The following is a 12,888-nucleotide window of genomic DNA, read 5'->3' on the forward strand; positions in this document are numbered from 1 at the left end:
TGGGATTCGTGAGATGACGAAGATCATCCGTTCAATATGGATTGACGAACGTACTCCTGACTCGTGGAGACACGCTATTATAATTCTCTCCACAAGAACCTATCCGTCACGGAACCCAGTAATTACCTAGGAATATCATTGCTGCGTATAATGTACAAGGTTTTGGAGCGGATCATCCTAGATCGACTAATCCGACATCGCGAAGAAACCACCCGTGACGAACAAGCCGGCTTTCGCCCTGGTCGATCGACGATTGATCAGGTGTTTATTGTGAGAAGAGTGATTGAAGTGTGGCAGCGGTATTCGAAGCTTCTACAGTTAGCATTTTTGGACTTCGGAGCCGTTTTCAACTCTCATCACCGAAGCCGTCTTCTCAATGCGTTTCGACCGATAGAGTTCGAGGAAACTTCGCACGCCTAATAAACGACATGAATAGAAGAACAGCTGCTGAAATCCGAACACCAGCTGGATGTACTACACCGTTCGAGGTGGAAACTGGAGTGAACCAAAGAGTCGTGGCGGGACCTTTTCTATTCAACTTTGCCGTAGATGACATAATGCCGAGAACAGCTGAGCAGTGTTCCGCCAGTGTCATTTTAGCACCTTCTGCACTTCCCTTGGTGGACCTCGAGAATGCCGATGTGGTAATATTCGCTTCTAGAAGCGCGAAGTTACAACATTTGTTATTCTTGTATTGAGAATAGCTGCAGCCTACGCACTGCGACTTCTCCTTAATAAATATAAACAGATGTTCGTCTCCTCGAGATCCTCAACAGAAATCAGGGTGAACGGACAACCTATCGAACTCGTGGATGAGTTCTGTTACTTAGGTTGTATGCTGAAAACGATGGCAACAAGAAGAGGCATATTCAGCAAAGATGCGCTAAAGCTAATTCGACATTTAATTAGTTGACCAATTGCATGTGGTCGACCCCTGTCGCCAACGAACTCAAGCTGCAAGTTTACCTCTCCACAATTTGCCCTATCATGATGGACGGATCGGGAAATTGGGCTTCGCCATCGACAGTGATGGGAAAGGCTGACTGCACTGGAGATAAAGCTGTTTAGGCGATTGTTAGGCTACTTTTGGTCGTTGGTATGCCATAATTAAGAACTTTACTCGGACGTGGACATGGTGTACCTACGGATGACACGTAGGAAACGTCAACATCTTGCCCGACCTTCTGAAGTGGTCATGGAAAACCGCCTTCATTTCGTTGGTCATGTTATGAGGGGACCTTCTGATCGTCTTGTCCAAATAGTCCTGAGGATGCTTCCAGATCCTATTTGCAAAAGCCCTCCTGGTCGTAAAAGAAAGTTCTGAACGGAGTTGGTGAAGGAAGATCTGAGGACACTTGGCGTTGACAAGCAGTTCAGTCGAAATCGTGAAATCCCGCCGCTTGTGAAATAGGGACGGATGGGTAGATTCTATACGAACTCTAGCTGAAGATGGAACAGGATGGGCTCGGATATGTTCAAGGACGACACACTTCGGCGAAGATGTCGATAGCTACGTTAGGCCGTAACATCTGCCCACCGATTAAGTCAAGTAAGTCAAACGGTACACGGTGTGATGGCGCGAAGGATTTATACGGATCCTTCTTTATGCCCTATTAGTAAAGCGATAAGGCTGTTGCTTCAGAGTACAGGTGGTTCAGTGGTAGTAGTATAATACTTTATTGATAGACGAAGAGGTTATTGATAGGCGAAGAAGTTATTGATACGAGAAGACGATATCGATAGGCGAAGACGATATTGATAGGCAAAAGCGATATTGATAGGCGAAGAAGTTATTGATAGGCGAAAGCGATGTGCTCACTGGGAGCCATGAAACACAGGAATGCCGTTGTGGGCGGTCGTTAACAAAATAAGCATAATGAGCAATCGTAGAATAAACAAACTTCGTGGGCGGTCATCTTGATAAGATGACCGTCAAAATATAACTCTTTACAATGCCGAATGTTTGTATAATGGATATATGATACAGCGCCAAAAATATAGCATAACAACGCAGAATTCGGGTCCTGATACAAATGTCAGGACACACGGGCACAGCAGAAAAATTAGACTTGAGGATTGCAGCAAATATCCATTTAATAGTACATAAAAAGTTATTCAACAAAAAAGGAGAGCAAAAGATGACACCCGACCTGCGAAAATAGTAATTCATGTGTCGGTCACAGTAGTGAAATAATAAATGATTTGATGAAGTCAGAATGGAAGCTATCTTCTTACGTTGTTCCTGGTGAGAGGAAAAACCTGCGAGAAAGGTATTCACGTGGTGTCTGACTGGCTTGATTAAGACATGCGCGCAAAAGCGCCCAAAGTAATAGGTGAAGTAAAAAGTTCTGAGCGTTTTTCCGCTTTATTTCGATGATGAAATTGACGTAGTTAGAACTAACCGATTTAGATCAAATATAATCAGATATCTCTTGCTCGATAACTTTTGCCATTTTGATGTCAGGTCCGCAATTGAAGAAGTACTCGTCCTTGTTGGCAAGAAACTTGACCACTTTATTTTTACAAGGCTCTCTTGAGGTCAGTTTTGTACCATCAAGAAAATTCTACAAACGCTTGAAAGGGTGATACTTGCTTGGTGCCAGGTCTGAACTATACGACAGGTGCGGTAAAAGCCTCCATCCAAACCCTAGAAGCTTCTGACGCGTCGTTAAAATGTGCACGATCTGGCGTTATCTTTATGGGACACAACTTTTCCTATTGACCGAATCTGGCCGCTTCTGGTAGCATAAGTGCGATAGGGAGGAGCCTGACCCTCCTCAGGTGAAGGAGGTCTAGCTCATGGAGTGCAGCTCAAGTGATGAGGATCCCTTCACCAACGGTCCAGAAATGAAGAGCTCTTCTCGCCAACAGTCCAAAAGTTGAAAGTGTTGGACACTACGGCTCACATGTATGTCTGGTAGATCGTCTGCTGCAACCTAGTCAGTTTTTAGCTCCGAGCTCTTAGATAGCAGAGGTCCGAATTGGGTGTATGGCCGATGGGAGGAGCTCATAGTGAATGATTCCTTTTCAATCCCACCAAACACACAGAAGAACCTTCTGGGCGGTTTCTCCGGGCTTGGCGATCGTTTAGGCCACCAAACTGAGGTTGAACCACGATCTTTTCACTTTTTGTTCTCATTTTCCCGTTTTGCTCCAATTTTCATCGCCAGTCACCAGCCGCTTCAAAAATGGGTCGATTTCGTTAAGTTTCAGCATAGAATCGCAAGCATGAATTCGGTCCCAAAAGTTCTTTTGCGTCAGTTCGTGTCATTTGTCATTTCACCACAGACAAGACTGATAAAGAACTTTTCTTGAAGCGTAATGTCACTTTGAAATCCCTGTGTGGTATGACCCGTTAAGATGTTTACATCGTTAGATATGGCTCACTAAGACATCTAGCGAACACGCTCAAAATTTTTTATTTCACATAATAGTATATATATATATATATATATATATATATAAAGGAGTAATAAAGGTTTAATTACATGGCGTTTTACACCTTCGACTTGTCGCTACGTAGGACCATGACTTTTTTTGCCTTTTATTTCTCATTGAAAGCCCACTCTCTAAAATTTCCTCTCACAGTTCAATTTGCTAACAAAAGAAATCGCTGATGGTAACTGCCCTCATACGTAATTTGGGTTAGTAGACTTTTGTCGCGGAATTTGTAAAGAACATGTCGACATGAGTCAAAAAGTCCTCCCTACTTGAAACCTATTGGTACAACTTTCGCCTGCAATCGATTGCGATATTATAGTGCAAAAAATGGTCTAATTGCAAATGTCAGTTTTTAATCTATGGCGAACTTCCCTTTCTTTTCCACTTTCGTAAGTTTTTCCTGTCATCTGAATCACCTATGCTTCCTTTGTTCGTCGATTTGGGCGAGCCCGTGTCTCTAATACTTCCATTTGTCCAAATAGCGAGCAAGAGTTGTACGGTGGCTTCTGTTCTTGCGAAGTGCTCGAAAACCATTACATTTTCTTTGAAAGACGTTGTAGAGAAGTCTGACCATCGGATCAGCGGTCATCCAGCAGTGCGTTTGATATCGCAGGGTATCCATTAGGTCTGTCATTCGCTGTTAGCGCTGAGTTTCCAACGCCAAAGCCAATCACTGTCGTTGAAACGCATCACTTATCCAACCCACCTTATTTTGCTTTCCTGGACACTTGCAGCAACATCTTTGACCTTCAACTGTTGATAGAACCAGGACTGAACTTCGAATCCCCTCTTTCAATTGAGTAAAGCAGGATATCCTTAGCATCGACCATTCAATTCGGCATTCTATGACGCCGATCGCATTTTTCTGCTGCTTGCGAAACATCCAGGTTTCCGAAAAAAAGGTTTTTTTAGGTCAAAGCAGGAAGAACTGTGGTCTTGAATAGGTGAGCACAAAGCCAGATGTTGTCGGTCTTCTTCACAACATCCTCGATGCTCTTACACGCTCCCTAAGCCCCTCGTTTCCTCCTGCCCAGCTCGGGAGTCAAGTCGCTCATCATGTCAATTTCCAGCCCCTAGATATGCGTGGCTGAGGCACTCGGATATATTCTTCCCGTTCAGCGTTAACGCGATATCGGAAACCCATCCGTTCATCATGAACACCCCAACATTCACTGTCATGCCGTCCTACTCCATCTTTCTCATTATGTTCTCAATAGTGGCCGTGCATAGTTTGGTGAGATTATATCACCCTGTAAGGTTCCTCTCTTCAAGTCGATGATAATGTTCTTGAAGAATAGCGGACGTTCCGGTAGTCAACAACAGCTGGTACTGTACAGCTCTCGAAGTACCCTTCTGCACCGATTAGAGACGCCTTAGTTGTCCAAGGCTTTCATGACCGCTTTCATCTCAACTGAATCGAATGCATTCTTTAAGTCAATTAAAGGGAGATATGGCGGTATCTTGTATTCTAGCGATATTTATATGAGTTTTGAAACGGTGAGTATTTGGTCATTTTTTCTTGTTTTCCTGGCCAAGTTCATGCTGAACCCTTTTCGAAAACGTGATTATTCCCATGGCTTCGTTTAATGTTCTTTCAATCCTAGTTAGGGTTACCTTTGTGAAGGGCCTGTAGGTGAAAGCCAATGAGCAGATTGAGGGAGGCAAGGTATGGTAATCTGATTGTTGTCTGTTTGTGGTAACCTTGCTTATGGTAAATTCTGTTATATGGGAATTTACCGAGATAGCTTAAAAGATGCCGTCGGTCACCACACTAACAAATTCCGACCCAAATGGATCAAATAGAGAAAGCGCGGAATGTTTGGTAACAACACACCATTTCGTTGACCTGAACTGTCGGACATTGTCGACCTGAGGGTGTGTGGGTCGCTCGGTCTCGATAGACAGTTCGCGCGATACACCAAATCTCGCAAGCTATGGGACAAAGAAGAGTGGTTGGAATATGTACGAGCTCTTGCGGTAGAGCTATGTTCGGGGATGGCGCGGCACGGCGAAGATGCGGTATCCGCATCACGTTATAACACCAGCCCACCGATTGAGACAACTAAGTCAATAGCAGATTGGGCGATAGTTATGTCATGTGGACCCTTCTTATACAACAGCATGGTCCTGCTTGTCTTCTATTCCTTGGAACCTTGTATTCAAGCAGATAATGAGAGAAGAGCCTTGCTAGTATATTGAAGAGGAGTAGAGGTAAGTTCTTCAGATGTTCAGACTTGATTTTTTCGGGACCGGGTGAGGTATGATTCCTCAGCGACATGATAGCATGAAGGACTTCAGAAAGGAGGACTTCTAGGATGGCGTGTATATCTTCCCTCAGAGGAAGCGAATGGATGAGACGGTCGAAGCGATGTGAGTAAACGTCGTGAGTGACCCCTCCCCCTCGATGCTGTTTGTTAAGTTCCGGCAAGGCTAGCGAATGCTCTTACCCGCCTCTACCGCTCCCGCCGGCTGCTCTTCCCTCTTTAAGGTCTCTTCTACCGCTTCTCTACAAAGCCTCTTGAGTTCGGGCGTGAGTTCGAGGTTGCCTGCAGCTCGTCCAGCTTCAAGCAGCCGTACTACCTCGAGAGCTTTCTGAGACAGGTGTATCTTGATGGCTTTAAAATTCTTCGCTTTTCTCGTACAGTCACGAGGATGTTCTACAAGCGCATCATATTCGCCGTCGATGAGGTAGATTGCGGCATCATTCCAAAAGCCTGCTAACCAAGCGTAGAGGTCCCAGTCGGTGGTGGTCCTGGGACTTCGTTCTCTAAATTTTGCAGCCTTTTCTCCTTTCCGTGTGAAAAACAATCTTCCTCAAAGAAGACGGTTGTCCGAAGACGGTTTCGTGTAGAACATTGGTACAACAGCGACATCCGTCAGGCCAAATTTTTTGGTGGCAATGATGTGTTCTATTTCGTTTTGGTGCCCATCATCGCGTCCCATGTCCAGCTTATAGAGGAGAAATTCCGCGGAAGTTGCGAGTTGTCCTGTAATCTCTTAGTCGTCACGATAAACTCGGAAAGGCTCTCCCCCTGCTCATTCCATTGAAGGTCGCGGGTTCCGATGTGAAGATCTTCAGGCGTTCCTCTCGGGCCAATTTTGGGGTTGAAATCACTAACAATGACCTTGTAGAAAGTATGATCTTTTCTGCGAAAGTTCTCTAGTTCAACAAGAAGACTTCGACTTCATCGTAACTAAAATCATAATCGTAGAACAGCTTGGAGCTTATCATGCGCGTGATTCTTCTCTGCATCGACACTTCGAAGATGTCCCCAGCACCGTTTTAACACGACTGATAACAACACTACCCAGGATGGATTGAGTGCATCTAGGTGAACGGAAAAGCATGCAATCGTATACGTGATTCTATTCATGCACGATTACACGAGAAATGAGAAGAACCACCAAAATAGAAGAGAGGGTTAGTACAAGAATACCGTTGCCAAGGACAAAACGAGGATTCATGCGGAGGGATTTTAAAAAAAAAGTGAAGAAATTGGCGACCAGCGAACGCGTATCAAACAGAACAGCAAGTGTATGGAATCGTTTTGGAGACCTTCACGAACTATTAAGTCATGACGTAAAAATGCAGGAAATTTCCCAATTTTCTCAACTTCTGCCAACCGTAACGCTCAGCGGGGCCCAAGAGTTGTCCCGTTGTTGTTGAGCAGCAACTAAGGCTAGTGATAGTGAAGTAGCACAAAGAACTAAATATGATTGATGTCTGACTAAACAGGTACCACGGTTGCGCAGAACAAGCTAGTTACCACCGCCTACTAAAGAACATATTTTTACTGGGGATTTGTGTGAAACATGTTGCAATATATGCAAGACACCAAGGCTACGCTTAGACAATTGACATATCACAATGATTGCTAATCATTAATTAGCATCTTTCCCATGATTACGTGATCTTTTTCAGCTGTAGCTGCTATCGCGCTCCTGCTGCAACCGTCGCACTACGCACGCTGATGGAATGGGTGTCAACTCCATCCCGATTATGTTCTTTAGGGATTTTACTGCGAGATCCGGAAATTTTCTGATTTTGAGACATTATTGGGGTCGTGTTGTTAGGGTGTGATATCTACTCAGCACTCAGGATCCTCGCTGTATCCATAAGACCAGTTATTTGTTTCAAAGCATTCTTTTGCTAAACACATAGTCGAGAAGTTTCGATTGAGTAGAATGGTTTGTAGACCTGTGTGTCGGGCTTCTTATGCTTCACAGACAAGCCCTATTAGTTCTGTGCCTGATTTGCCTTATTCTACAAAGTACGGATCGATCGATACACGATGCTTGCAGGAAATGGGTAACATCCTGAGGAGACGAAAGAAAGTGCTCATTGAAGAGTTGGAGACGCTTTCTCAACAGATGAAGGTTTTTCGCGATGATATTGAAAAGACTGCTGAGGTATATCCTTTTTCATCGAGAATATCAACACAGACATAGTCGGGTCGAAACTATGCATGCGATAGTCGGACCCGGTGCCCCGACCCTCTTCACCTAAGTTGCACCCCACGAGATAGGCCCCCCCAGTGGTGGAACTCTCGCGTGATCCAGTCGGACTACGCAGGTGAATGAGGTATCACCGCGCCACCTGGAAGCCCGTACAGTTGCAACAGAAGTTTCGACCCGATTGCAGAATAATAGAGGCACTGTATTTAGTCCTGAGATGCCACACTATCCACTCACCTGCTAATAACGTTGCTCGTGTCCTAATTTTGAAACGATAATCTAGTCCAACCTACCGCTCAGTGTTGCCTAAAATGACGCAGTCATGGAGTCATGGGTTGTAACATCTAAACAAACGTTCTACATATAAATATATGAAGTTCTTTCTAATATAAAAAAAGTAAGTCGGCAACGCTAGCGGATATTGTGTGTCTACATTTCTTCACTTTCTTCTTTCCCTCCGAAAAACGTGATATTACGACTGCAGTACAGAACTAGTTCTGTATTGCAGTTGCTGGAGGCCCTTTGGACCAATGCTAACAAGCCGCGTAATTCAAAATAGGGCAGTGGGTAACCAATTCCTTCGTTTTTTCAAAGAAATAAATTCACAAAAGCTAGAAGATGAATGCTATGCGGTACTTTACGGACTCTAACCATAAAGAACGACGAGAATACCACAATAAGCCGTAATACAGGAAAGAAAGGAGAGTATGACCTTCGAATTCAAAAGTAATTTGAGGATCTAACGATGATTATCTCAGCTATAGTCGGGTTAATACGACATGAAGCACGGGGCATTTGCGTACGCACTCGTAACGGCGCGGTGGAGGCAGCAATTGGAACCGAGGTGGGCCAATCGCAAACTGCAGCGACGTGGTGCCAGCGAGGATTTCAGTACGCCCCTAACTGCTACGCTCCACCTCACCGCCTCGAGAGAAGCCGCGTACGCAATTGCACCGTGCTCCATGTCGTTTTGACCTTACTATAGCTATATAGCTAATGTCCTTCCTTCTTCTTATCTCCAGTTTTCTTTTCCTTATTTTTTCTTGCATTTCCTCTAATTATTATTATTATGTGTTTAATTTGTATTTTCGTTAGTCGTATCTAAACTTACATCCGGCTGCGGGAGGCTCCCCTCTTGGACCAATGCTAACGCACCGCGAAATTCAAAATGGTACACCGAATAACTTGCTGCTTCAGAGGAATAAGCTTAGAGAAAGGTAGAAAGTGTGTGCCTTACGGTGTTTCACGTACTGTTACCTTAAAAGAAACGAGGAGAATATCACAATAAACCTTAATTTAAGAAAGAAACGAAGTATGATCTCCGCTTTTCAAACTGAGTTGGAGATGAAATTGGAAATTATGCTTTTTGATCCTTATCTTGCAGCTGGGAAAGATAACTGGTAACTGGGTAACTGTATAGCTTATATCTTTTCTTCTTCCTCTCCAATTTTCTTCTCGTTGTTCCATTCGTTCTTGCATTGGCCTCCTTATTTATTACTATCACTTATTAAATTTGAGTTTTCATTCTCAATCTCGTCTATTACATCCTTGTTTTACTTGATTATTTTTCTTTTCATTCTATTTTTTAAAGGGCGGAGTTCTTTCAACATAATTAAGTTCACCGCCGCTTTCATTTGATTCCCACTCTACCAAGTATTGACACAGTACCTGGACACCCGCTTTTAACCTCGCTACTGTTTTACCTTCAGTAACAAGAGAAGAAACGACGTTATGTTACATTATGTAATAGCATCACCAGAACCGAAGTGCCTCAGTAGCTCTGATTTGGTTGTAAGTTTTTTTGAGCAGAGGTTTAAGGTTGTGATGTTGTGAAATTCGGTAACATAAATGAGTAATCATGTTTTCGCACAGACTAAAAACGGAAATTAAATCAGACTTTTAAATTCAGTGTTCGAAAAAGCATTCGTTGTCGGCAAATTTCGCACGTTTACTTCTCATAAAAATTGCTAAGCCTAACTTTGAATATGAGGAGAGTTTGATTCCCCTTTCTGTCTCCAAAATTGGTTGAATAGCAGCAGAAAACTGCTCTTCCAAAGATAAAAAAAAACCTTGGAAGCAAGTCCAGAGACACCAAAAATAAAGTCGATTGGAAATATTTACATGTTGAAACTTCAAGTAAAGTCTGAAAACGCTTCCTAGGTTTTGTCATGGACCTCACTGGCTTTCTTTCGTACTTTTTTCATTATCTCGTATCAATGTTGGAGCTGTATCATCCCGGATTTGTTTTGTAGAAAAAGTACTTTCTCCAGTTAGAAAGATACTGGAAAAGATTCTTTACTTTCAATTGAGAAACCACTACTATTTTTTCTATGCAAATTGTATTCCTTTACCTTCGATGTTCTTGTCATATATTAATGTGATTTAAGTGCCGATTATCATCCAGTACGCATTCTCTAGCTAGGAACAAAGTAAGCAGCGCAATTACATGCTGGAAAGTTAAGACAGAAAAAAGGAGAGCAACGTTAAGAAGAGTGAAAAATAGGAAGAAAAACAAGAATCGATGTAAGAACAGTAAGACAGACGAAAGTGAAACAAACATGCATGAAGTAAACGAGTGGTACAAGGTATCACTGGTTTACTGAGGGCGGTCGTTAGGTACCCGGAACCGGATAAGTGCCTGCAAAAGAAGCTGTCGGTAGGCCGGAGCAGGCATACCTTAGTCCACCTATGATCACTAAGCCACGCCCATCCATCACCACGTCACTGAGATCATGTGGCGTGTTTGTATTGCAATTAAGTGATAGAGTTGACTTCTAGGAAGGTTCAAAGAACGAAAAGGTACCAACGTAGTAAAGGGAAAAAGACGTAGAAAATGAAAATGCTAAAAATGAAGAAGGAACGAAGAAGATTTGTGCAAGAAAAAAACAACATCAGAAAAGAAATGAAGCTGAAAATTGAAAACGTTCGAAAACAAAAGTTAAGAGGTGTAGAAACGAGAACCTGGTTTTTGAAATATGAAGATTTGTGGTTGAAAATTTATATAGAAGATATAGATGTATATTTGTATCTATACAGACTATTTAATTCTTGTAAGATACTGCAGTAGTTTGTAAAAGTTTCGATTTGTTTGTTTTACATAAATAAACACTTATTTTCTATTTCTGGGATTTCGTGTGCAATTGTTCGATGTATCTCTATATGTAAGCGAACGATACTCCGTACAGAAGGAATACCAGAGATAACTTGCTCCTGCGAGGCATGTTTCGCACCTCATTAGACGATGAGGGCCAAAGATGGACGAGGTGATGGGCAGGGCGTAAGACGAACTCAACGCAGTGCTCTGCTGACGCTAGTAACTGTTGCGCAGAGCAATTCATGATAGCCGTTGCCAGTCGTTTTTCTTAAGGATAGGTTGCCGCGGAGGCTGCGGGTACCTAACGAGACGTACCCCTCGTTTACTTCATTCATGTTTGGTTGTTTGGACCAGTTAAAAAGAATAAAGGAAGATCATTTTCAACACTTGATTGATTGGGCATTGCTGACGCATTTGCAGCGTATCAGGATTTTGACGTGCGAACTCGCAGCGAAAATGTAGAGTTCGGTTAGTAGATTGAGGAACGCAGCATGCTTCCGGTCATACTTCCCCAATCGCTTTTTTTAAATGAGGATTTCAATTGCAATGCGTCACCATTGTAACACGAATTGCGAGCGGTTGAAGATCAACGATGTCTCTGAACAGTCTGTTCAAGTGAGTCAAATGAATAGGGTGCTGAGGGACCGGAACTTGCACATAGAAGCGCGTTCTAACGTACCTTGTTGGAACTGAAGCGGTTCTAACGCCTTTTTTCTCAGGTTGGAGAAAGATGAGCGGAACCACGCTGCGTTCCGCAATCTACTATCCGAATGCTACACTTTCGCTGTGGCTTCCGCCTTCAAAGGCGGGCGCTTGTAAAGAGACTTACGTTCGTTGCTACCTAAATTGCTGGCTCTGCTTACCTACCACTGATCATACGCTGCATCATCCGCTATTCACAAGATAGTAAATTGTTCTGGAGAATCACATACATCCAATGACTCTTAGCAGCCTACTGATTGGTTTTGCTTGAATAGGCTACTTTAGGGGACCTCATTGAATTTCGGCCGCTCATTTGTGGACGTGCGTGTATACGTGTGAGACGTTCTGCAACGCAACGGAAGTAGGGCGTTTCCCATCCCGTTTAGAAGATTAGAAGGAATGGAGCGTGGCCATGGTCATACTCGCAATCTACAACCCGAACTCTATATTGTCCCACAGAGATCCCTACATCGTCAATTTCGTCCTGCAGTTCCTCAGCTTTTTTTCATTCGATTCTGCACCATTCGACATTCTGGTTGGGTAACTTCAGCAGTCAGGTTACTGAGATTTCATAAGTTCAACTAAGAACATGATTTTATGCAACTTTTGGGCTCTTTAGCTCGCATTGTCTTGCCATTATGTGCGAATGGTTTTCCTGTCATCGTACTGTTAAATCTCCAAATCGTTTGACGTTTATTTTAATTTCCCGCTTCCAATTTCCATAACTCCATAAACCATATTTTCAAGAATGAAAACCATCAACAACTGTGAATCCAGTGTAAGGAGTAAGCGTTAGCGCGGTGGAAGCGGTTCTCGACTCCTAGATTTAACTTTACTCAACTTAGTGTGAACTTCACTTCGGTTGGGAGTAGTCAGGATGAACTTGGGCTCAGCGTAGTAGCCTCAGGGTCACCAGTAAATTGCAATGCGTCCTTGAGCGGGTAGCGTTGAGCCGTCAGTGCCCTCCATGAGAGCTCTAGCCTTGGGCTCTTATGAGCTCAGCCGCGAGGTTGCACCGCCTCCGCAGTCAGAAATCTCCGCCGTTGAGGGAAAATGTAATGACATTGATCGGCTAGTGTGCGAAATCCATCATTTACATCCTCCCCATTACTTCAAGTCTATCCCTTGCATGCATAGAAACAGAGACACCCACCGCATGATATGACATATAAATGCCGTCGAAGACCTGACCCTGC

At 43.4% G+C, this 12,888-nt stretch overlaps 3 protein-coding genes across 5 annotated transcripts in view; 2 read left to right on the forward strand and 1 right to left on the reverse strand.

Moving 5' to 3' along the window:
* Positions 1-150: 150 nt before the first annotated feature.
* On the forward strand, positions 151-420 carry RB195_025210 (uncharacterized protein; the record flags this gene model as incomplete). The annotated part of the gene is made up of 1 exon (XM_064213251.1): positions 151-420. One exon carries the CDS (start codon positions 151-153, stop codon positions 418-420), a length of 270 nt encoding a protein of 89 aa, XP_064069132.1.
* Positions 421-5,871: 5,451 nt separating this feature from the next.
* On the reverse strand, positions 5,872-6,384 carry RB195_025211 (uncharacterized protein; the record flags this gene model as incomplete). Its single annotated transcript, XM_064213252.1, has 2 exons — positions 5,872-6,208; positions 6,296-6,384. 2 exons carry the CDS (start codon positions 6,382-6,384, stop codon positions 5,872-5,874), a joined length of 426 nt encoding a protein of 141 aa, XP_064069133.1.
* Positions 6,385-7,746: 1,362 nt separating this feature from the next.
* Positions 7,747-12,888, forward strand: part of RB195_025212 (uncharacterized protein) — a gene marked incomplete at both ends in the record, with an annotated part of 30,126 nt that continues 24,984 nt past the window's right edge. For all 3 annotated transcript variants that reach the window (XM_013446165.2, XM_064213254.1, XM_064213253.1), the window contains one exon: positions 7,747-7,851. In XM_013446165.2, the coding sequence (XP_013301619.2) occupies positions 7,747-7,851 (105 nt within the window). The remainder of the gene's footprint in view (positions 7,852-12,888) is intronic.

This window comes from Necator americanus, chromosome X, assembly GCF_031761385.1.
Source record: "Necator americanus strain Aroian chromosome X, whole genome shotgun sequence".
In the NCBI taxonomy this organism is placed as follows: domain Eukaryota; kingdom Metazoa; phylum Nematoda; class Chromadorea; order Rhabditida; family Ancylostomatidae; genus Necator; species Necator americanus.